The sequence below is a fragment of the Nipponia nippon genome, unplaced genomic scaffold (assembly GCF_047370975.1).
Source record: "Nipponia nippon isolate SJK-2023a ecotype South Korea unplaced genomic scaffold, ASM4737097v1 scaffold_27, whole genome shotgun sequence".
Taxonomy (NCBI): Eukaryota; Metazoa; Chordata; class Aves; order Pelecaniformes; family Threskiornithidae; genus Nipponia; species Nipponia nippon.
The window spans coordinates 6,296,703-6,322,459 of NW_028262344.1; the positions used below are offsets into that span (position 1 = coordinate 6,296,703).

The window sequence follows — 25,757 nt, forward strand, 5'->3', positions numbered from 1 at the left end:
GCAGAAAAGAGATTGGACCAACACGTTCAGAAACACTTTTACATATTCCTTATAGTTAAGGAGAACAATGGACACATACCATTATAAAGACAGTTATTTATAAACACTTTTTTTTATAGGCATCTGCCTATCATTTTTACAGGATGATGATTTCCTTGCATATGAAGTAGCCAACTGTCTTCAGGAGTTTTCACAAAATTTGCTCTATCCAATGACATGTATTACCTTTGTATTTTGTGAGTGTTGTATTTGAACTGTTTTTTGTTACATTATTAGTGTTTTTCATCATGACATATATTTCAGTTTGTATTAAAAGTTCTTCACTGTGATCAGCTTTTTTTTATACTCCTCCTTGAATTTCAGATTGGTATACGAGAAATAGTAACCCTGATTTTATTTGCTCCTATTAATGCTTATGAACGTCGATTGAAGTCTTGTATGCAATTTGCTACACAGTAACTTATTTCCTGAGACACGAATAATTAGTTCAAGTTACTGGATTTACCTGCAGGATATCACCAGCTATAATAAAACAATGTGTAGTCATTTTACCTAATAGTATTTCGGGCACATATTGAGCTGACTGGCAGCTCTTGCAGGCTGACAGAATGCCGTTACGAAGTAAGCAGTTACTCCCTCCCCCTCCCCGTCCTTCCGGAGTGAGGTGGACTCGGAGAGCCCCCGCGGGGGAGCTGAGCCACTGAAGGAGGCTGTGGGGAGAGCTGGCAGACGATACTGGGGCAGTCCACAAGAGAACTTGACGCCCAGCGGGCGGGACCGGCGGCTGGTTGTGTCCCGCGGCAGCCACATATGACGCAGGTTGTGCGCGCCGACCATAGGCGGGAGTAAGATGGCGGTGGCGCGGCTGGTGCTGAACTTGGGGGATGTGGAGCGGCTGGACTTCCTGAAAGAACGACATGTGTGTTTTTTCCAGCGTTGTCTCCAGATCCTGCCCGAGCGGTACTCGTTCCTGGAGACAAGCAGGTATGCTCGGCGGGCTAATGGAGCTTTGGCGTGTTCCCGTCGCCCTCGGGCCCCACGGTGGAAAGGCGGGACAGACTCTGTTTCCTTTTTCCTGGTGTACTCCGCTAGCCTCAGAGAGTCGGGGGGAGCCTTTCCTCTCCCAGGGGCGGTTGCGTTTGACGGGAAATCATTCCTGGAGAGCTGTTCACCCGCCCGCCCCGGCTTCCCTCGAGGTGGTAGCACTGGCGAAGCAGCTGTGGGCAGGATACAGGATCTCACTGTGTCGGCAGTCTTAACAGCTGGCGCAGCGGTGATCAAAATGAACGCCTTCTCTAGAAAACTCCCCACCATCAGATAGTTCACAAAAATGTAAATTTATGTAGAAGTTTGGTCTGTGCTCAGTTAAACTCCCTGATATGCATGAGGAAAAAAACCCACTTGTTAATCCTTCTAATCTATCTTTAGTCCTGTACTTCATTCTTTTAATCCACCCTGAAAGCCTATTTTAAAATAAATGACTTAAGTCGTCTGTAGTTCAAAGTCAGCATGCAGAATACCGTTATGTAACAGAAATCATTTATATCTTCATTAGCTAGTACAAGCATTAAAACATGTTACTGGTAATAGTGAAATATGCCCCTTACTTTAAAGTAGAGGGACACTTGCCCATGTAATGGATTCAGAATGCATTTATTTCAGATTCTTAATGCCTTTATGTAAGCTAATAAGTTATTTCTGATGCAACTTGATAGTTAAATTATTGACTATCTTGTGCATTTAATAAAAATTTGGAGATGTGTACAGGATTTAATATTTTATTCAACCAATAAAATCATCACATTTTTTCCACTTCGTAATTTCTTGGAAGTTGTACATACTGTGAAGAATGCTCAATGACTTTGATCAAGTACTCCTGTTAAATGAAGCTATCCTTCAGTTCAAAGCACAGACACCTAGAAAAAAACATGTGTTTCTTCAGTTATGAAGATTAGTATGGATATAGTGTTTGTCCTGGTTTCAGCTGGGATAGAGTTAATTTTCTTCCTAGTAGCTGGTATAGTGCTGTGTTTTGGGTTTAGGATGAGAATAATGTTGATAACACACTGATGTTTTAGTTGTTGCTAAGCAGTGCTTACACCAGTCAAGGACTTTTCAGCTTCCCATGCTCTGCCCGGTGCACAGGAAGCTGGGAGGGGGCACAGCCAGGACAGCTGACCCAGGCTGGCCAAAGGGCTATGCCATACCGTATGGCGTCATGCCCAGTATATAAACTGGGGGAGTTGGCTGGGGGGCAGTGACCGCTGCTCGGGGACGGGCTGGGCATCAGTCAGTGGGTGGTGAGCAATTGCATTGTGCATCACTTGTTTTGTATATTCTTTTACCATCATTATTATTATTATTTCCTCTGCTGTCCTATTAAACTGTCTTTATCTCAACCCACGGGTTTTACTTTTTTTTTTTTTTTTTCTCCTCTCCGATTCTTTTCCCCATCCCACCAGGGGAGGGGGGAGGGTGAGCGAGCTGCTGTGTGGTGCTTAGTTGCTGACTGGGGTTAAACCACAACAGTCCTTTTTGGTGCCCAACGTGGGGCTCGAAGGGTTGAGATAACGACAGATCTGACCAGAGCGTGTTAAATCAAATTTGTTATAAGCATTCTTTATATTAGTTTAGTAATCGCTGGTCACAATGTTGATGTACTTGTTCTCAGAGTTGTGGCATTTGCTCTCAGAGTTGTGTTATGTAATACCTTACTTGCCATATATACTGTTTCTCAGTATTTATGTGCCATTTATCACCTCTGGGATATGGATTAAGGTTGTCGCTTCGCTGTACTGTGTAAGAGTGGCTTATGGTATGATAAAATTATTGGTCATGAGATCAATCTTGTATTTGTACTCAGCATTGCCGTCACCTCTGTGCTTCGAGGGCCATCTATCGGAAGCTTTTAGTAATTACTCTTTTTACTTTTTCTCCTTGGAGAGGCAGCCTACAGGGGAGACGCCTTCCTCTATCTTCCTCTTCTTCTCCTGGCTAATTATAATAGCTCTTGAGAATTTTGAATATCCTTGGGATGTTCAAACCAGCATGTTCCTATTGCTATGTCTCCTGAATGTGTGTCAGGTCTTGCTTAGGGTTAAACAACTATTTAAGAATACTGCGGCTACTCAAACCCTGGCAACAGGCACTGCAGCTGAACCAGAGAACCAAACTGTGCTGGTATCGGTCGCCCCTATACACAAGAAGAAATCTTGGAAGCGAAAGTCAACTTGTTTAGAAAGGGATGATGAAAAAACAGGACCTTCACAAGGAGAGGAGGAGGAAGAGGAAGAACTCATAAACAAGATGGAAACCACCTGATCCCTATCCTTGAGTGAGCTGTGAGATATGTGAAAAGATTTCAGCTGTTGTCCAGGTGAGCACATTGTCACCTGGCTGCTCTGATGCTGGGATAATGGGGCCAGTAGCCTGGAATTAGAGGGTAGGGAAGCCAAGCAGCTGGGATCCCTTTCTAGGGAAGGGGGCATTGACAAAGCAATTGGAAAAGGGGCACAAGCCCTCAGCCTCTGGAGGCGACTCCTGTCAGGTGTGAAGGAAAGATATCCCTTAAAGGAAGATGTTATATATCACCCAGGCAAATGGACCATCGTTTATCCAGTACTGAGGGAACTAGCTGTACTGGAGGTGATTTATGGTGACCTGAACAAAGAGCAGTTATCCAAAGATCCAGATGAAGTGTACACGACCCATGTGGCAGAAGTTCGTACAGAGTGCACCACTGTCGTATGCCAACTCGTTGGCAATACTGACCCGGAAAGATGAAGAGGGACCAACGGTGGATGAAGCAGCTAGCCAGCTCCAGCAATACAAAGAAAGTCTCTCTTCCTCCCTTGTCTCGGCTGTGGAGAAGCTGTCCCGGGAGGTCCAGCAACTCAAAAAGGATACGTCCTACTCTCCACCTGTATAGACCAGTATCTCAGCTATTAGGAGTCAGCGTTCCTCTGCTCAAGAGAGAAGATATAGTGGATACATACCACGGGGCACCCTGTGGTTTTATCTGCGTGACCATGGAGAGGACATGAGGAAGTGGGATGGAAAATCTACCTCAACCCTAGAGGCACGAGTACGTGAGTTGCAAGGAAAAACAATTGCAAAAGGTGGTTCTTCCGGGAAAATTGCTGCTCCAGTTTCCAGTGAGCAGTTCCCCAGACAGGGTAGAAGGGCTGATTTTGCTTCTGATCTTAATAAAGGGATTTTTGATTCGCATTTACAAGAAGTGAGTAACGAATGCTATGACCAGGACTAGAGGGGCCCTGCCTCCAGCCAGGTGGAGGAAAGGGACAACCGGGTGTACTGGACTGTGTGGATTCGATGGCCTGGCACATCAGCCCCACAGGAGTATAAGGCTTTAGTAGACACCGGTGCACAGTGTACCCTCATGCCATCAAGCTATGAAGGGGCAGAACCCATCTGTATTTCTGGAGTGACAGGGGGATCCCAACAGCTGACTGTATTGGAGGCCAAAGTGAGCTTAACCGGGAAGGAGTGGCAGAAGCACCCCATTGTGACTGGCCCAGAGGCTCCGTGCATCCTTGGCATAGACTACCTCAGGAGAGGGTATTTCAAGGACCCAAAAGGGTATTGGTGGGCTTTTGGTATAGCTGCCTTGGAGATGGAGGAAATCAAACAGCTGTCTACCCTGCCCAGTCTCTCGAAGGACCCTTCTATTGTGGGGTTGCTGAGGGCCGAAGAACAACAGGTGCCAATTGCTACCACAACAGTGCACCGGCGGCAATATCGCACCAACCGAGACTCCCTGATTCCCATCCATAAGTTGATTCGTCGACTGGAGAGCCAAGGAGTGATCAGCAAGACTCCCTCACCTTTTAACAGTTCCACATGGCCAGTGCGGAAGTCCACTGGAGAGTGGAGACCAACAGTAGGCTATCCCGGACTGAACGAAGTCACGCTGCCGCTGAGCGCTGCCGTACCGGACATGCTAGAACTTCAGTACGAACTGGAGTCAAAGGCAGCCAAGTGGTGTGCCACAACTGATATCGCTAATGCGTTTTTCTCAATCCCTTTGGCAGCAGAGTGCAGGCCACAGTTTGCTTTCACTTGGAGGGGTATCCAGTACACCTGGAATCAACTGCCCCAGGGATGGAAATGCAGCCCCACCATTTGCCATGGACTGATCCAGACTGCACTGGAACAGGGTGGGGCTCCGGAACACCTGCAATACATTGATGACGTCATCGTGTGGGGCAACACAGCAGCAGAAGTTTTTGAGAAAGGGAAGAAAATAGTCCAAATCCTTCTGGAGGCCGGCTTTGCCATAAAACAAAGTAAGGTCAAGGGACCTGCACAGGAGATCCAGTTCTTAGGAATAAAATGGCAAGATGGACGTCGCCAGATCCCAATGGATGTGATCAACAAAATAACAGCCATGTCTCCACCAACCAGCAAAAAGGAAACACAAGCTTTCTTGGGCGTTGTGGGTTTTTGGAGAATGCATATTCCAAATTACAGTCTGATCGTAAGCCCTCTCTATCAAGCGACCCGGAAGAAGAACAATTTCAAATGGGGACCTGAGCAATGACAAGCCTTTGAACAAATTAAAGGGGAGATAGTTCATGTAGTCGCCCTTGGGCCAGTCTGGGCAGGACAAGATGTTAAAAATATGCTCTGTGTAGCAAATGCTACACATCAAGGTTATCCCGCCAGATCTCCAGCCGACCCGGGCTTTATACCCCCAGCAGTAGGTGTGTCATGTTATAAGGGGCGGAGACAAGGGAGGGTCAGCCCTTAACTCTTTCCATACAGCACGTGATCTTCCGATCGCCAGCCCTTATCTTTACTACATTTCCCCCTCCCTTAGCTCCAGTAGTTCTGGATCTTGCTGGGGAAGCTGCGTGTAAAATAATCGATATATGGTAAGACTTATACAGACACGTATCCGTTATGTTCATGGATTTTGCCCAATCCAGCCAGTAGTTCGTCGCGGCTCCCTCATTACTCCCCTACACCATCAGGATGCATAGGGAAATGGTAACCTGTCAAGATAAGACTCAATAGATTGATTAACGTCTATACGGTCAAATATTTCGACTGGGTACCCATTCTAGCGTCCCTTTCTCGGTTTGCACACACGCATACCCACGTCCCAGGCAACGGAGGGAATAAGGCCCCCCCCATTCACGGGTTTGCAGGTCCCGTACTTGAACCAAAGGGTAAGGCCCTTCGTTCTCATCGAGCCGGAAATGTGCCTGGGTTGCAGTCTGGGTTTTATAGGTGTTCCCTCGAATGGTATGATTTAAGGTAATTAGTGCCGTCGTCAACAGATGCTGTGCCCGAAATAAGGGAGGGTCAAGGGGAGGGGGAACCCCTGTTCCTGGGCTTATCTTTTCCCCCCTCCCTAAGTCGGTCGAGTAACCCTTTTAATGTGCGGTGCGCGCGTTCTACAATGCTTTGGCCCGTACTGTTGTAGGGAATGCCATGACTCAACTGAATATCCCAGCGCGCGCAAAAGTCCTTTGTCTTCTTGCTGACATATGCCGCTCCATTATCTGTTTTAATTTTTTGTGGGATGCCAAGTTGCGCCATACAGTCCTGCCAATGTAAAATAACTGCAAGAGCATTTTGTTTAGCATGCATAGTCGCTAAAATAACTCCACTGCAGGTATCAACTGTGACATGCAGATACTTACGTGGATTAAAGGGTTCATAAATCGTAACATCAGACTGCCATATTTGGTTGGGCTGCAACCCTCGAGGGTTTACCCCTGCCTCCCAGAGGGGACCTTTGGAACACACAGGACAAGCAGCAATCACAGAGCGAGCATCTTGCAACGTAATGCCAGCGAGCTTAGCTAAACCGCGAGCTCCGCAGTGGAGGAGCTCATGCAGGCGGAAAGCTCGTCTTAGGTTAGAAGTTTCTTCAACCGCCAGTATGCTCCTTGCTAAGCTGTCCGCTACTTCGTTCCCGGCAGAAAGAAAACTCGGTATGGAACTATGACTATTAACATGGATAGGACAGACAGGAGCGGTTCTCATTTGCAGTGCGGTGAGCAACATTCCGGCAATCTCCGACGTTGCCCCAAGTGCCCATCGGCACTTCTTCAGTAACTTATATACATAGCAAAAGTCTGTGATTAGATCCAAGGCCTCTTCGGGCCATTGAGTGAGAGCCATCCATACCGCCTTGGCCTCAAGATACTGCACGGATTGCCCTTGATCTTGATAACTAATGTGGGTCCACTGACCATCCTCCTGCCATGTAACGACAGCTTTCCCAGTAATCAATGACGCATCGGTAAAAACTGTGCGGCCTCCGGTGGGTTGTTCAACTATGGCACTAGCTGGCAAAAAATGGAGTACCTGGATTATCTCCCCACAGGGGTGTGGTCTTAGACCTTCAATATGACCCGTAAATTCAGCTATCGCCGCTTGCAGGAGCCCCACTTGTGGAAGTACCAACTCCCACTGTGCCAAAGAACAGGGCAATGCGATGACCTCCGGGTCCTTCCCTGTTAAGTGTTGAGTTTGCCTCCGACAGCGGAGAATAAGCTGGGATAATAATGTTGGCCAAGAAATTAAAGCCGTCTTTGGTTTGCCTTGATACAACCAAGCAAAAGGCCAGCCTTTTTCACCATTATTTTGAATTAGTAAACCATGGCCAGCGGTGTCGGTCATGTAAATCAGGGCAGTGACCGGTTGTTCAGGTGTAAATCGAGCGAGACCCCAATGCTGGGCTCGCTCCATAATTGTCCTAAGAATCTCCTGATGGTTTCTTGAAAGAGTCCTTGGAGCTAGGGGGGAATCTCCTCCTTTCAGGAGTTGATATAAGGTAGTCATTTCTGCCTCAGATATTGGAATAAAGTTTCTGAGCCACAATAGTTGTCCAATTAATTTTTGCGCCTCATGGAGTGTTGTCACTGTAGTCCGAATTTCAAATGATTGTGCTGTCATGCTTCATGGCCTCAGTTGAGTACCTAAATACTTTACTGCACGCCCTACCTGTGTTTTCCGAGGCTCAATGTGTAACCCATGTCGCTCCAAACTGACTATCAGCTGCACGCGTGCCTTTTCCAGTAACTCCTCTTGGTTGGGCACCAATAACACGTCATCCATGTAATGGAAAACGATGACCGTAGGGAAATTTTCTCGAATAGGGCGTATCGCAGCAGCTACAGCAATTTGACACAAGACTGGTGAGTTTTTCATGCCCTGGGGTAACACTTTCCATTGATATCTGGCGCACGGGTGTTGATTGTTAGGCTCAGGAACAGTAAAGGCAAAGCGTACTCTATCTTCTTCATGCAAGGGAACACTAAAAAAGCAATCTCTAATATCTATAACCACTATTTGATAGTCAGGTGGAATCATGGCCGGAGAAGGGAGGCCCGCTTGTAGCGGGCCCATGTCTTGTATACATGCATTAACTGCGCGTAGATCACGTAGCAGTCGCCATGCTCCCGATTTTTTCTTTATCACGAAAATGGGGGTGTTCCAGGGACTTGTAGAGGGTTCGATGTGTCCTGCGTCAAGTTCTCGTTGTACCAATTGTCGAACAGCCGCCCTCTTTTCCTCTGTCAATGGTCACTGCTCTACCCACACTGGTTTATCTGTCAACCAGGTGAGTTTTAATGGGCGGACACAGGCAGTGGCCATTATGATAAATTTGTACGCAGCACTATATTAATCTTCTGCAAGCAACATCGTCCCAAGATGACAATGGGTAACTCAGCAATGACGGGGTTACGCCATGCTACCCTAGCTTGTCCGGATTCCGGATCCTTCAACATAATTTGCATTGGGTTCCTGCTTTGATGCGAGGTCTGCATGCCTCCCACGCCTTGCAGCGAACCTCTCGGTTCAAGTGGCCAATCATCTGGCCATAGATGTGATGGGATTACTGTAACGTCCGCTCCTGTATCCAAAAGGGCTCTTAATACGAGGCGTGGTGTTCCCCCCAACTCTGGGAGCCATGGGGTAACTATAATATCTGCTTCTGGTCGTGTGGTCATGTTTAGGGTGAGCGCCACATACAGCGAGGCTCTATCCCCAGCCTCCTCTATTGCGCGCTCCCATCTCCCCAAGGCAGCTGAGTTGGATATTGCATCACTGGAACTGCAGGCGACTGTGCTGGTCCTGGGGAAGGAGAGACTCCCTGTGCCATACATTGCGCTGCTGTTGTCGGGTCTGTTGAGCTGATCACTGGGGCAGGTGGGGATGGCACGGCCCTCGGCCATCCCCTCTTCTCGTTTCCCCAGCCCGGTCTCCTTTGCTGATTCCCCGCTTTGCACTGTCGAGCTCTGTGGCCTAGTCGCCCACAGCGCCAGCATCGTAGGTCTCTCTCTCCTTCCCCTGTTCCAGGGGTGTTTATTTTTGAAGGGCATTGTCGCGCCATGTGTCCTTGCCCCCCACACTTATGGCACATAAGTCGTGCGCCGCGGCAGGCCGCATGGACCGCAGCCACTACCGGTTGCATACTTTGCACCTGTTCCTGTTCCAGCACGTAACGAATCATCTGTGAAAGCATGGTCCCTGTGGGTAACTGTCTTAGCAACACTGCTGTTTGTGGGTTTGCTTGTGTACGTGCACAGTCAAGCAATATCGCCTCCTTAGCCTGCTCAGGAAGTCGAGCAACCTGGAGCGTCGCTTGCAGCCGGTCTAAAAACTTTGTGAAGGGCTCACTTAACGATTGCCGTATTTGGACCCATGGAGGCTCCCTTTTATCAAGGGCCACGATGATGCGTATCGCTTCCTGGGCAGCTTTCGAAGATGCAGCAAAATCATGCCCCCGCATTCGCTGAGCCTGTGCCTGAGGGGTCGACCCTTAACTCTTTCCGTACAGCACGTGATCTTCAGCCCTTACACATCTGGGGAGAACGGCCCTACCTGGAGCCTCTGGCAGAAAGCACCAGGGGAGACTCAAGGTTGACCTCTAGGGTTTTGGAGTCGGGGATACAGAGGATCTGAGGCTGGCTGTACTCCAACTGAAAAAGAGCTATTGGCAGCATATGAAGGGGTTCGAGCTGCTTCGGAAGTGGGTCGTACTGAAGCACAGCTCCTCCTGGCACCCTGACTGCCAGTGTTGGGCTGGACGTTCGAAGGGAGGTCCCCTCTACACATCATGCAACTGATGCTACATGGAGTAAGTGGGTCGCGCTGATCACCCAACGGGCTCGAATAGGAAACCCCAGTCGCCCAGGAATCTTGGAAGTGATCATGGACTGGCCAGAAAGCAAAGATTTCGGAATATCACCAGAGGAGGAGGTGACGCATGCTGAGGAGGCCCCACCATATAATAAACTACCAGAAAATGAGAAGCAATATGCCCTGTTCACTGATGGGTCCTGTCGTCTTGTGGGGAAGCATCGGAGGTGGAAAGCTGCTGTATGGAGTCCTGTACGACAAGTTGCAGAAACTGCTGAAGGAGAAGGTGAATCAAGTCAGTTTGCAGAGGTGAAAGCCATCCAGCTGGCTTTGGATATTGCTGAACGAGAAAAGTGGCCAGTGCTCTATCTCTGTACTGACTCATGGATGGTGGCAAATGCCCTGTGGGGGTGGTTGCAGCAACGGAAGCAGAGCAACTGGCAGCGCAGAGGCAAACCCATCTGGGCTGCCGCATTGTGGCAAGATATTGCTGCCCGGATAGAGAACCTGGTTGTAAAAGTATGTCACGTAGATGCTCACGTACCCAAGAGTCGGGCCACTGAAGAACATCAAAACAACCAGCAGGTGGATCAGGCTGCTAAGATTGAAGTGGCTCAGGTGGATCTCGACTGGCACCATAAGGGTGAATTATGTCTAGCTTGGTGGGCCCATGACACCTCAGGCCATCAAGGAAGAGATGCAACATATAGATGGGCTCGTGATCAAGGGGTGGACCTGACCATGGACACTATTGCACAGGTTATCCATGAATGCGAAACATGCAATCAAGCGAGCCAAGTGGTTCAAGCCTCTCTGGTACGGAGGACGATGGTTGAAATATATCTGATTATATCACACTCCCACAAACCCACCAAGGCAAGCACCATGTGCTTACAATGGTGGAAGCAACCACCGGATGGCTGGAAACATATCCTGTGCCCCATGCCACCGCCCGGAACACTATCCTGGGCCTTGAAAAGCAAGTCCTGTGGCGACATGGCACCCCAGAAAGAATTGAGTCAGACAATGGGACTCATTTCCAAAGCAACCTCATAGACACCTGGGCCAAAGAGCATGGCATTGAGTGGGTACAACACATCCCCTATCATGCACCAGCCTCCGGGAAAATCACACGATACAATGGACTGTTAAAGACTACACTGAGGGCAATGGGCGGTGGGACATTCAAAGACTGGGATACACATTTAGCAAAGGCCACCTGGTTAGTCAACACTAGGGGATCTGCCAATCGAGCTGGCCCTGCCCAGTCAAAACTTTTACGTACTGCAGAGGGGGATAAAGTCCCTGTAGTGCACCTAAAAAATATGCTGGGGAAGACAGTCTGGGTTACTGCTGCCTCAGGCAGAGGTAAACCCATCCGTGGGATTGCTTTTGCTCAAGGACCTGGGTGCACTTGGTGGGTGATGCAGGAGTCCAATGTGTACCTCAAGGAGATTATGTCATCACTTTTATGGTGGCTATATGCCATATCAATGGTATTACAGTAAGAATCACCCAGATTAATGAAGAATGAACTTTTAGGAAACCAGGCAAAGTGCAGCGGTGATGGAACCAGGACTGGCTTCAGCGTGCAACAGTCCAACACCACACACCATCTCTCCTGCCCTGAAAGACTTATGATGGATGAAGCCCAAAGTCATGGACTAAATGAACTGAACAGACATTTTAGAGGGATAGCCTATAGACTAAGGGAATGATATCTGTGTGTATATATCAAAAGACAGGAAAAGTGGTGGTGATTAACTGGCATGTATTGGAAAGTGTGGGACCTGGGCATGACATAGATGGTATAGAATAATGGGTGGATACTGTCCTGGTTTCGGCTGGGATAGAGTTAATTTTCTTCCTAGTAGCTGGTATAGTGCTGTGTTTTGGATTTAGGATGAGAATAATGTTGATAACACACTGCTGTTTTAGTTGTTGCTGAGTAGTGCTCACACTGGTCAAGGACTTTTCAGCTTCCCATGCTCTGCCCAGTGCACAAGAAGCTGGGAGGGGGCACAGCCAGGACAGCTGACCCAGACTGGCCCAAGGGCTATTCCATACCGTATGATGTCATGCCCAGTATATAAACTGGGGGGAGTTGGCCAGAGGACAGCGATCGGTGGTCGGGGATGTGCTGGGCATCGGTCAGCGGATGGTGAGCAATTGTATTGTGCATCACTTGCTGTGTATATTGTTTTATCATTATTATTATTTCCTCTTCTTCTGCTGTCCTATTAAACTGCCTTTATCTCAACCTGTGGGTTTTACTTTTTTTTTCTGATTCTTTCCCCACATCCCACCGGGGGTGGGGGTAGTGTGAGCAAGTGGCTGTGTGGTGCTTAGTTGTGAACTGGTGTTCAACCATGACAGTGTTAAAGTAGTGTTATAGCTTTATAGGAAAAAAAATATACATATTGATCATAAGTAGTGCATTCATTCATTAAGCCTTAGCTTGTTTCAGTATTCTTTGTTATTTTAAGTGGCGTAAATAAGTCGTCTTAGCATGGTATACACTAGCTTTATTTAGGCATTAAAGTTATAATAAATTTGATACCCCAATCTGTTAAAATCGTAGCCAGGAGGGCTAAACATGGCCACGTTATATGAAGTGGAGAAAATGTTCATAATTCTGGTGCGGATGATCCAAACTAAAACAAGATAAGATGGTAAGAAGGCTAAATTCTTCTTGGAGTCTTACAGCAGACTTTTTTTCTCCTCTATTTTAAATAAATATATATAGGTGCCTGACAAATATTTATAAAGACCGACCATAACCATTTTTTTCAGTGTACTTTCATCATTTTTCAATACCTTGTTAAAGTTTTAGGAGGGTTCTTCTAATCCTGTTTTTTCACTGCAGTTATTTTTGTTTAGGTGGTGAATAATGGAGATCCTTTCCAATCTCTAAACTGAACTACCAGACCAGATTACAAGTTCTTCACCATGAGAGCAGTTAATCGCTGGAATAGGTTGCCCAGAGAAATGATGAAGACTTGGCTGAATGGGGCCCTGGGTAACCTAATTTAATGCCCTGCTTTCAACAGAGGATGGGACCAGGTAATCTCCAGAGGTCCCTGCCAGCCTAGACATTTGTATTCCATGATTTACATTACCAAGCTGTCACAGTTTGCCACTGAGCTAAAGCAGAGGCTCTAGTTTACATGGCATCTTCCCTAATCTTATTGAATAATGCTAATAATAATACTAATTGTTTTTATATTTCTTTTGAAATTAATGACCTATCTGAGCTTAAATTTCATGTGTGGTCATAGTAGCCATGATACGTTAAATAATCAGTGCCCAGTGGATTGTATAGAATGGTTGTGCAACACTGAAAAAGCCCTAAGTTTTCTGAAAATTGGAACCATCTGTTTGAAGCGATTTCAGGAGTCCTTAATTTTTGGCCAATGGGCATAGTCAAATTTAAATCTTCAATTAAAATAAAACTCATGGTCATCTAAATTCATGCATTTATTTAAGTCATGACATTTTTACTCACCCAGAGATTCTTGAGTTCTAATATACTGATTTTTAGATCAATGTTCTGCAGATATATATGTTTCTGTTGACAAATTCTAAGCAGGTGATTGTACCACAAAAGTGTCACCCCTAGTTTGGCTTCTAGGGTACAAAGTTGGACTTTTTGACAAGTTCAAGGTCACTGAGTTCAGCAAACCTCCTGACCTGGTATTGCTGCAGAAAGAAATGCTGTCATCCTTTTATTCTTACCTCTCTTGTTCCTCCATTTCTGTGGTCCCATGGTGACCCAGATTAGGGAACTCAACTAAATTACAGAGAAACTTATAATAATAATAATAAAAAATAGTAATTTGTCAGTGAGATTGGTTTTGGTTCACTGCACTGCAGCAGAAACAACTGCATTTGTTGTAACAAGGCAAGGTGGCAGAGGATGAAGTTTTTTTCAGCATGGTGCTGGTCCATTCTAACTGTAGTTTGTTAAACACTAAGGGAGTTGGTGCAACTATAACAACAGCTGTCCTGGCTGTGTTCTCTCACAACTTCTTACTCACACTACTTGCTGGGGAGGGAAAAAGAGTGAGGAAAAAAAGAAATCCTTGATGTTGTGCAAGTACTGTTGAGCAATAGCTAAAACATTGGTGTGTTATCAACACTGTTTTAGCCACAAACCCGAAACACAGCACCATACAGGTTGCTATGAAGAAAGTTAAGTCCATCCCAGCCAGACCCAAGGCAGTCTTCTTTTCTGAAATTATTGGTCCAAAGCCCTCATGATTATTTTTATCTCTAGTTGCTGCATATGACATCAGCGACAGTAGATTTTCGGTAATCTGGTCTGTAAAGTCTCGTATACTGTCAGTCATACTATGAGGTTTGGCAACTCTCCTGGTCTCTAAAGTCTTTCAGATCATGATATTTCATGATGCTCTTTGTAGCATGATTATTCAGCTTCTCAAATCAGTCACTTGAAAAGGTTTTTGAATTCTGAGAAACTATAGTCTTTGTACGTGGCTGAAGATCAGGAGCTCTGAATCTCATCAGAAATGACTTTATTTGCTTAGCTTGGAGGGGACCTTAAGACCCAGGATATCTGTTATGTAAGCTTTCAGTAAGTCGATAAAAAAAATAAATTTCAGATGTCAAACTTTGATGCTTGACTTCCTAAATTAATACATGTTGTTTTGGGTTAACCCTGGTAGGCAGCTAAGCCCCACACAGCCGCTCACTTGTTCCCCCCCTCAGTTGGATGGGGAAGAGAATCAGAAGAGTAAAAGTGAGAAAACTCATGGATTAAGATAAAGACAGTTTAACAGGGAAAGCAAAAGCTGTGCACGCAAGCAAAGCAAGGAATTCATTCACTCCTTCCCATCGGCAGGCAGGTGTTCACCCATTTCCAGGAAAGCAGGGCTTTATCGCGCGTAACAGTGACTTGGAAAGACAGGTGCCATCACTCCGAATGTCCCCTCCTTCCTTCTTCCCCCAGCTTTATATGCTGAGCATGACATCATACGGGATGGAATAGCCCTTTGGTCAGTTGGTGTCAGCTATCCCAGCTGTATTCCCTCCCAACTTCTTGTGCACCTCCAGCCTACTCGCTGGTGGGGTGGTGTGAGGAGCAGAAAAGGCCTTGACTCTGTGTAAGCACTGTTCAGCAATAACTGAAATATCCATGTATTATCAATAGTTTTGGTCCCGAATTCAAAGCACAGCACCATACAGGCTGCTATGAAGAAAATTAACTCTCCCAGCCAGACCCAGTACACACATGCAGTATCTATAGTTGTAGAAGGCATGAAGAAAAGGTACAGCAATAGTGATGCCAGACTTGGGGGTTGTATTAAAAAGGGCTGTTCTCTCTGAATTGTTCTATATGAAGTTTTTTAATTTCATAGAATCATAGAATAGTTTGGGTTGGAAGGGACCTTTAAAGGTCATCTAGTCCAGCCTCCCTGCAATGAGCAGGGATATCTTTCACTAGATCAGATTGCTCAGAGCCCCGTCCAACCTGACCTTGAATGTTTCCAAGGATGGGGCATCTACCACCTCTCTGGGCAACCTGTGCCAGTGTTTCACCACCCTCACTGTAAAACATTTCTTCCTTATATCCAGTCTGAATCTACCCCCTTTTAGTTTAAAACCATTACCCCTTGTCCTATCACTACTGGCCCTGCTGAAAAGTCTGTCCCCATCTTTCTTATAAGCCCCCTTTAAGTACTGAAATGCTGCACTAAGGTCTCCCCGGAGCCTTCTCCAGGCTGAATAACCCCAGCTCTTTCAGCTGGGGTTCTTTTCATCTCATAGGAGAGGTGTTCCAGCCCTCTGATCATTTTTGTGGCCCTCCTCTGGACTCACTTCAACAGGTCCCTGTCTTTCTTGTGCTGGGGACCCCAGAGCTGGACGCAGTACTCTAGGTGGGGTCTCACTAGAGCGGAGTAGAGGGGCAAAATCATCTCCCTCGACCTGCTGGCCATGCTTCTTTTGATGCAGCCCAGGATACGGTTGGCTTTCTGGGCTGTGAGAGCACATTGCCAGCTCATGTCCAGCTTTTCATCCACCAGTACCCCCAAGTCCTTCTCCTCAGGGCTGCTCTCAATCCCTTCATCCCCCAGCCTGTACTGATACCAGGGATTGCCCCGACCCAGGTGCAGGACCTTGCACTTGGCCTTGTTGAACCTCATGAGGTTCACACGGGCCCATTTCTCCAGCTTGTCCAGGTCCCTCTGGATGGCATCCCGTCCCTCAGGCGTGTGAACTGCACCACTCAGCTTGGTGTCATCTGCAAACTTGCTGAGGGTGCACTTGATCCCACTGTCTATGTCATTGATGAAGATATTAAACAGTACTGGCCCCAGTATGGACCCCTGAGGGGCACCACTCGTCACTGATCTCCATCCGGATGTTGAGCTGTTGACCACTACCCTCTGGATGTGACCATCCAACCAATTCTTTATCCACCAAACAGTCCACCCATCAAATCCATATCCTTCCAATTTAGAGAGAAGGATATTGTGGGGGACCATGTCAAAGGCCTTACAGAAGTCCAGATAGATGACATCCGTAGCTCTTCCCTCATCCACTGATGTAGTTGCTCCATCATAGAAGGCCACTAGGTTGGTCAGGCAGGACTTGCCCTTGATGAAGCCGTGCTGGCTGTCTCGAATCACCTCCCTGTCCTCCATGTGCCTTAGCATAGCTTCTAGGAGGATCTGTTCCATGATCTTCCCAGGCACGGAGGTGAGGCTGACAGGTCGATAATTCTCAGGGTCCTCCTTTTTACCCTTTTTAAAAATGGGTGCAATGTTTCCCTTTTTCCAGTCCCCGGGGACTTCACCTGACTGCCATGATTTTTCAAATATCATGGAGATTGGCTTGGCAACTACATCAGCCAACTCCCTCAGGGCCCTGGGGTGCATCTTGTCAGGTCCCATGGCCTTGTGTATGTTCAGGTTCCTCAGGTGGTCGCGAACCTGATCTTCACTTACAGTGGGAGGGACTTTGCTCCCCCAGTCCCTGTCTTGCAGTCCATCCACTCGAGAGGTGTGGGAAGAGAAGTTGCCAGTGAAGACCAAGGCAAAAAAGTTGTTGAGTACCTCAGCCTTCTCCTCGTCTGTTGTTACCAGTTTGCCAGTCTTGCTCGTTGGAGGGTACACTTTCTTTAACCTTCCTTTTCTGGCTGACGTACCTGTAGAAGCTCTTCTTATTATTCTTTGCATCCCATGCCAAGTTCAGCTCCAGCCGCGCCTTGGCCTTCCTGACCCCATCCCTACGCAACCAGGCAGCGTCCCTATACTCTTCCCAGGATACCTGTCCCTGCTTCCACTGCCTGTGCATTCTCTTCTTGCCCTTTAGTTTGACCATCAAGTCTCAAGTCATCCATGCCAGTCTCTTGCCTTCCTTTCCTGATTTCTTACACCTGGGGATTGAGAGCTCTTGTGCCCTATGGAAAGCGTCCTTAAAGTTCTGCTAGCTTTGTTCTGCTCTCTTGTCCCTGAGGTCCTGTTGACTAACTCCTTGAAGAGCTGCAAGTTTGCTTTCCTAAAATTCAGGGTCCTGACTTTATTCTTCGCCTGACCCATATCCTTCAGGACTGCGAACTCCACCAGTGCATGATCACTGCAGCCGAGGCTGCCTCCAATCTTGACATGACCGATTAGCTCACTTGTGTTGGTGACCATCAGGTCCAGTATTGCATCCCCTCTGGTAGGGCTGTCTATTACCTGGCCTAAGAAGTTATCCTCAATGCACTCCAGGAGTCTCCTGGATTGCCTACAGCTTGCTGTGCTGCTTTTCCAGCAGATGTCAGGGTAGTTGAAGTTCCCCATCAGGACGAGAGCCTGCAAGTGCGATGCCTCCTGTAGCTGGAGTAAGAAGGCTTCGTCAATAGGCTTCCCTTGATCGGGCGGCCTGTAGTAAACACCAACCACAAGGTTCCCTTTGTTGCCTCAGTCTCTAATTCTTATCCATAAGCTTTCAACCTGCTCGTGGCTATTCTTTAGAGGCAGCTCTTCATGCTCTATCCATTTCTTGATGTAGAGGGCAACCCCTCCGCCCTTCCTTCCTCGCCTGTCCCTTCTGAACAGCCTGTAGCCATTGATAGCTGCACTCCAGTCATGGGATTAATCCCACCAATTTCATGCTATGTGTCAGATAAGGTGCTGATAACAGTCTTTGTTAGTCTTAGAACACGTGTCTGTTAATTCTCTGTGAGGCAGAATAACAGCTTAGCTGGGTAACAGTGTGAAAATGCCTTTAAATATTTGCAATCAAAGATTGTCAAACTTAGTATTTGTGAAAATTGGAACATATCATATGCAAGGTTTCAAAAATGAATTTACTGTAGCTGAACTATCTTTCAATTTTTTTTTCTTGTGTTTCTTAAAAAGTAGTAGTTTTGCTCAAAGTAGTGGGTTATTGTCCAGAGTCTGATTTTGGGTTACACATATCTGATCTATAGCAAAAGTTGATATAAGCCTTGAAGTGTTAAGCTTACACTTTAAAAAGACAATTTTGCAGCTATCAGATCATGCTTAAATAATATTTTTGGCTTAAATGATATTTTTGTTCCATGTAGAAATGTTTTCTGCACAGCATACTTTTTTGGCTTTCTGTACTCAAAAACTTTATTTGTAATAATAATAATAATAATAATAATAATAATAATAATAATAATAATAATAATAATAATAATAATAATAAAGAGAGATTTTAGAATTAAGTGATTACAAAATAAGTTTTATTCTTTTTTTGACCATGAATACCTGCAGTAGAGGAGATGCATGCTATTCTGTGTTTGAAATTTTTGACAAGGACCTTGGAGTTGCATGGAGCATTATTTTGAAGAGGGAATGTTAGTGTCAGAATCCGTGCAGATTATAGATTAAAGTCTTTTTTTTTTGTAAGAATGGTACAAAGAAGCAATACAAAAACTCAGGGTTGAAGTAAAAGATACCATGAAATCAAGTAACCTCAGTGTAACAAGTTACCATTTTTCAAATGAGTTGTGATCACTGTTTGTGGTATGTAATCCTAGGTGATATCAGCTGTGAAATAGAAGTTGGCTTAAAAAACTGCTTGTGACTGGCCACACGATTATTGTAACAGCAGGTCAGCCCACTGATAGGGATGTCACGCTTTGTAGGGTGTGCCATTGTGTTTGAGATAAGTGTCTGCTGCATCAGTTTGGCTGCTGTGTTTTAATTAGCAGAATCATTTTAAGGTGTATTTTGGGCTGACTCACATCACCATTTTTTCTTTGCCTTAGTGTTTGTAGCTCTGGTGCAGAACCACAGGCAGAAATTAGATGGCTATAGAGGCTTCTGTCCACATCTGTCCTGAACTGCTTCAGAGGTTCCTACTCCTGATACCCAGGGTGGGTCAGGAGGCCTGTGAGGTCTCCTGTGAGGCAAATTATAACTTAGTCTCCTAAGGAAAGCTCTTTCACAATCAGTTTATCTGTTGGTCAAACAGAGCAAGAATTTAGAGAAGGATAGGCAGATACAACTGTAAGTGGCAAAATGTACATTCAGCCAATTTTAATCTGAGTCAGAACTTCCAAGGTACCATTGCATGAATGTTTTCCTACCCCAGTGCTGCTGTTTTGGTGCTTTTTCAGTGCAACTGATACAACTGTTTGAGGGGCTATGCTATAAGCCAGTTATAAAAACAACCCCCCCAAACTAAGGAGTTGGTTTACTGTGTAGCCTTATAAACAGTTGCAATAGCACAAATTTAAGGAAGGAAATGAGCTATGAGCAAGAAAGAACTTCAGCATGTGTGGTAGGTTGACCCTGGCCAACAGCCAAACACCCACCCTGCCTTTCGCTCACTCCCCTCTCCTGGGGGATAGGGAGAAAAATGGATCAAGATAATGACAGTTTAATAAGAAAAGCAAAAGTTGTGTGTGCAAGCAAAGCAAAAAAGAGGAATTAATTCCCTGCTTCCCATCAGCAGGCAGATGTCCAGCCACTTCCTGGGAAGCAGGGCCTCAGCACACGTAAGGGTTGCTTGGGAAGACAAACACCATAACCACGAATGTCTCTGCATCCTCTTCCTTTCCCTGAGCTTTTATTGCTGAGCGCAACGTCATATGGTATGGAATAGCTCTTTGGTCAGTTTGGGTCAGCTGTCCTGGCAGTGTCCCCTCCCAACCTCTTGTCCACCCCCAGCACACTGGCCTTTGGGGTGGGGGGAGAGAAGGCCTTGACTATGCATGCACTGTTCAGCAGTATCCAAAACACTGGTGTGTTATCAACACTGTTTTAGCCGCAAATGCAAAACACAGCACCATATGGGCTGCTATGAAGAAAGTTAACTTCATAACTTCATCCCAGCCAGACCCAGTACAGCATTCTAGCTACTACAGACTTCACTTCTCATGTTGGATACTTAGATTTGACTTGCTTAATTTTAGATGTTTAATTAAGTTATTCATCTAGGCTCCTTTGTATCCAATGACAAGAAATAAGTACCTCTAGATGGTAATTCATCCTGTGTGCCTATTGATACATTGACTGGTTATAAAGGAAGCCTTGCTATTTGACACCTAACTTCTAAGCATCTGAAGTTGGATTTAGGACACAGTGAGAGGCAGCTTACTTCAGTTCAGGGTTACCTTGCACTTACTGCATATTGATAAGATTGTTCGTGTAAGAATTCATTAAAGAACTAGTGTTCCATATGTTAATAACCTAGTTTGCCTTGTACTGACTTTTTCAGGTAAGCAGGCTCTTAGGTTAATGTCTGAATTGGCATCTTATTACTACATAAAAGACAGGATGGCTTATATTGAGAGCTTTGTTGAGATGGAGAAATGCTTAAGGTATAAAGAACATGACCGGTGTGGTTTAGTATAGATGAAAAATAATTAATCTTCCCTTGCAGTAAACATCAAGGAATCTGACAGATTTGTTCTGAGTTTTTTGTCTTGTCTGCTTGCCAAGATACATTTTGGAAAAAACAAGAAAAAAAAAATTCCAAACACTCTTTTTTCCCTTGTGAATAAAGGCCTTGTTCTAAAAGTGTTTTGTGTCTGTTTTGTTTGGTTTGTTTTTTTTTTTTTCCTTTTTTGGATGATATTACACAATGCTCTGCACTGCAATTTGTAGATATTTTGTGTGTGATGCTATGTGAAACTGAACTTCAGTACAAATGTCTATAAATAAAATAATGAAGAAGGTACAGTTTAAAGGAATAAATTATTGAATTTCAGATGCAAAAAATAGTTCCTGTTGAAATTAAAAATATTTTCCCTTATAGACAGATTTTTTTGGATAATTGTGCTTGTGGTTCTCCTGCAGACTTGGAATACTCCTCCAATCTGTCTGCTTTTCCAGGAATCTGGGAAGGGGGATGTAGGAAGGGAGGAATGTAAGAAAGGGTAGAGGTTCTTGCAGTTCTCTGTGGAAGTAGAGCAGCTTATTCTCTCTTAGAAGTGATGTGCATTTGTTTATTCAGGCTGTTGAGAGTCAAGTATTTTCTATATGTCAGTCTTTGGCCCGTGTAAAATAAAGTTAATATTTTAATGCAGTTTAGGTATAGCTCCCTTGTTATCTGATAAGAGGTCACAGAGCAGGGTCTACGGTGAGTTAATTTCTAGCCATCCAGGTGGCTTGAAGTGTAAGTTGGAATATTCTCTTGGAAATGCTTAAACAGCTTTTTCAGTTTGGATGTTTTGAACCTCTTGGGAAATGGGCACTGAAAGACCCATTCTGCAGTGCTCCACTACCTTGTGTGGAGCTCAGGTTGAAGATCTCTTCCTAGCTGAGGGCTTTATGATGATACATAAAATGCATCTAATTTCATTTTTTCAGTGTCTGTACTATAAAAAACCATTATCTTCTTTCTTAAACTGTCAGCAAAGATGCTAAGAACTAACAAGATGTGAAAGCTGAACTAAGAGTTTTAGATGATACAGTGGTATCAATTTAGGGTATTTTTTCTTATTATTTTTTAAAGCCAAGTTAGTTGAACTTATGTGATCAGTTTGTGTCCATGGGGAAGTAGCGCTGGTTAAAACCACTCAGATTCTAAACCAGTTTTCTACCATTGCAAAATAGGCCTTCTCTAGGTAGCTGTCTTACTTGACTTTGTCCAGAACATGACTGAAGCACGCTAACAGGACTGTATACAAAATCTTACTTTGGTGTTTCTTTGTAGGCCCAACTTTGTAGAAATTAGGGAGCTATAGGTTAAATTGGATTGATACAGCCTAGTGTAAACCAAAGATTTGAATGAGCTTCTTAAGTCACTGTATTAGAATTATAGAATCATTTAGGTTGGAAAAGACCTTTAAGGTCATCGAGTCCAACTGTAAACCTAACACTGCCAAGTCCACTACTAAACCATGTCCCTAAGTGCCACATCTAAATTTTAAATATTGTTGAAAAAAAAAACCAAACCCAACAAAGGTGGAAACTCTAGGATAAGGTGGTTTTATTCTGTGAATCAGTTGAAGCTTACCCAGAATGAGTCACTTCTTTAATTGAAATAAATGTTTATACTGGGATTTGCATCCAGTTAGCTAAATCACAGTGGAATCACACCTTGAGACTAAATGAGTCTTTCTTTTAAGACTGTTTGAGATGGAAATGCAGGCTTTTTTTGTACACTGCAATAAATACATTCCAGAATTCTCTGCAAGCATGTGTGTTTCTGGATAGTGCTGAATTACTGGTGAATACTTTAAACTTAAGTGATATGTTCTGTTCTTTTCTTTAGTTGTTTTTTTTTTTTTTTGACAAGTTCAGGGAAATGATGGAATAAGTTGAAAATGCAATCTATGCTTTTAAAGAGGAACAGAGGCAAAGTTTTTAGCTGAAGCATGTATAGACATGCAAAGTGCTTTCATATGACTTAAAGTAGTTAAACAATGAAAACTTAACATTAATCATGTAAACTATTCTCTTGATTTTTCTCTTTTGCTGTGGTATGTAAATCAAAACTCAAATCATCAAGATTAGAATCATGATAAAGAGCCTTTGTGACAGGCTGTTTATATAGCTGCTGCAATGATCCAATGTAATTGGATCCAGTGCCTAGGAACCAGAGGAATGCATACATACCCTGAAGGGGAAGAAGTAGTGGTAGAAGTTACCACTCTTCCCATCAAAGGTTAATCATAAAAGTCACATAACAGAAATGTCCTTTCTCTAACATAAGAGATCCTAGGATAAACTTGTGGTCATCACTTGGAGCTCTGTTACACATCATAAGGACTTTCTGATCTACACTTAAGCAATGTGACTTTCTTCAAGGTAAAGTTTCAACTCTTGATGTAAACGTGGAGTCTTTTGACTTGGGAAAAGGGTCACATCTATTTAGTTCTGTTGTCAAATAAGACAAGTTTTCCCAGGTTTTTTTGTTCTGCTTTCAAGTCATACAGCGATTGATAAAATGTTTATTACTTTTTGTTGTATATTAGGCTCTTTCAGAAAGTGGTTAAATATGCTTAACTCTGAAAGTGAATGCTAGGTGGTACCATTTCATAACTGCATTTATATGTGATGCTTCAACTGACTATGCAGGTGCTGAACTTGTCACTTCATTTTGTCCAGTAGATAAATTTCATGCTTTCTGAGCTAGGCTCAATATGATGTACAGCTCTCAAAGGCTGAGAATTCATAGATATTTCTGTTTCTTCAACCATTTGTTAATCTCCCAATGATATTTATGGTGGGAAGTGTAAGTCTTCTCTTTTTCTTTTAGGTTGACAATTGCGTTTTTCGCACTCTCTGGTCTGGATATGTTGGATTCCTTGGATGTGGTGAACAAAAATGATATAATAGAATGGATTTATTCCCTGCAGGTCCTTCCCACAGAAGACAGTGAGTGAGTTTTTAGTTTGTTTGTTTGGTTTTTTTTTAATTAATATTAACATCTTTACTTTTGCTTTCTACTTGGGGAATAGTGTATTGCTCTTAGTTTTTATAAAATACAAGCTTGACCTTCCTGAGGTGGTTGTCCTGATAATTTCTGATAGCAGTATGTCTAGCAATTCCTAGAAATATACCCCTCTAAAGAAATAAGGCTAAAGTGATTAGTTCAGCTTTTTTTATGTGTTCAAGGTGAAGCTATGAAATGAATTTAAAGACAAGACAATATAAAATACTAAAGAAGTTCTACCTTTGAGCATCTTCTCAGAGAATTTTTTCACCTGTTTCTAAAAGAAATGCATATGCCATACAGTTATTACAAGTCTATTAATGACTATATAGACTTCTGCTAATTATAGCTATGCCAGGAGCTATAAGCACAGGTGTGACTTTTGGAAAAAGGGAGGTTAAGAAGCAAAAGGGATAAACACAGTTCCCACTTTATAATGAAAAAATTATTCTTTAGATCTGTGAAGGTTAAATTTACCTAACGTTTTCTGAAGGAGTAATACTGTTGCTCTGTCCTAGCTGTCCTCAAATTGGAAGGTTCATAGTAGATTCAGGTTAGGGAGGGAGCACAGAAGAAGTGGCCCTCTCCAGGTAACTTGACAGAAGTGGAGGGAGGTGCTATTTCTCTGGGCTAGTTGGTATTGGTGTTTTTTCTGTTGTAGCTCAGGTGAGTGGTTAATAGCAATAGGAGTGGAAGTGAGGAAGATGTGGATGAGGCACTGCCATTTTAAGAAGTGAGGTGCTGGCATGTTAAGTGCTGGTGTGGGGATAGCTCCAGGCTTGTCTTTAGAGAAGAGGTAATTCCAGGTGCCTGTCTATAAAATCATGAACATGTGAAGTACCTCGTATGTTGGATGGCTGTAGAAATAAAATTGTGTATTTCCTTATAATATCTAGTCTAATCACATACCACAAATTAGGTGTCTTCCCTAAAGCAGTTTTATGAAATAAAGTTTTATGAAGTGAACATATGGAAGTCAAGATTGCTGATGCTTGATTTTTACAGTAATAAAAAGAACCAGTTTCTTTTTCTGGCAACTTACAAACCACCAGATCTGTCTGGAATATTAGCTCTAATAGATTTTGATTTCTTGTGCTGTATTTCAGGACTGATTACTGAAAATTAAGGGGTTTGGATCACATAATTGTTCCTACAGGTCTTTTATTTATGAGAAGGTTTGTGTCACTTAGCATTGAGAAAATTTTCCAGGCTGTACATGCTTTTTTTTCAGGAGTTGCATACTTTCTGATCTCTATCCCTGTCTTCAGGAGTGTATTCTGAAAGAACAGTCAGCTTTGCAAGAGGGATTAGAATAGGCATTTTTTTGTTTGTTTGCCTTTTGATAATATGCTGTAATTCTCAGTAAGTGTCCCATCACCCCACCTCCCAGCCAATATTTGGGATAGTCACATCATTATCAAGGGCCTTCTAGGGACAACGGTATAAATCTCAGCATGTAGCAGAGGCTAAAGATCCAGGGCACAGCTAGGATGTGCTATCTTTTTTTGTTGGGTTTGGGTTTTTTTGTTGTTGTTTTCTTGGCTCTCATCCTATCATAAAATTACAGGACAGTAGTTTTAGGGAGGATGCCTATGGCAGTGCATTCTGTGCTTATAAATAATAAATCTCATTTCTCCAGCAGACCAACCTTCACTCCAATCCTGTATCTTGATATCGCATCATAAGAACTCTGTTTTTGTTAAGCTATCTTCCTTTTGGTATTAACACTACTCTTTATCTGGTCCCTTGACCCCTAAAATTTCAGCATTATT

General features: G+C 44.2%; 1 protein-coding gene across 1 annotated transcript in view; it reads left to right on the forward strand.

Moving 5' to 3' along the window:
- The first annotated feature begins 739 nt into the window (after positions 1-739).
- LOC104017295 (geranylgeranyl transferase type-1 subunit beta-like) overlaps positions 740-25,757 on the forward strand; it is a 69,402-nt gene continuing 44,384 nt past the window's right edge. Inside the window, 2 exon segments of the mRNA XM_087762685.1 lie at positions 740-984; positions 23,809-23,927. Coding sequence (XP_087618811.1) covers positions 851-984; positions 23,809-23,927 — 253 coding nt within the window. The 5' untranslated portion in view covers positions 740-850.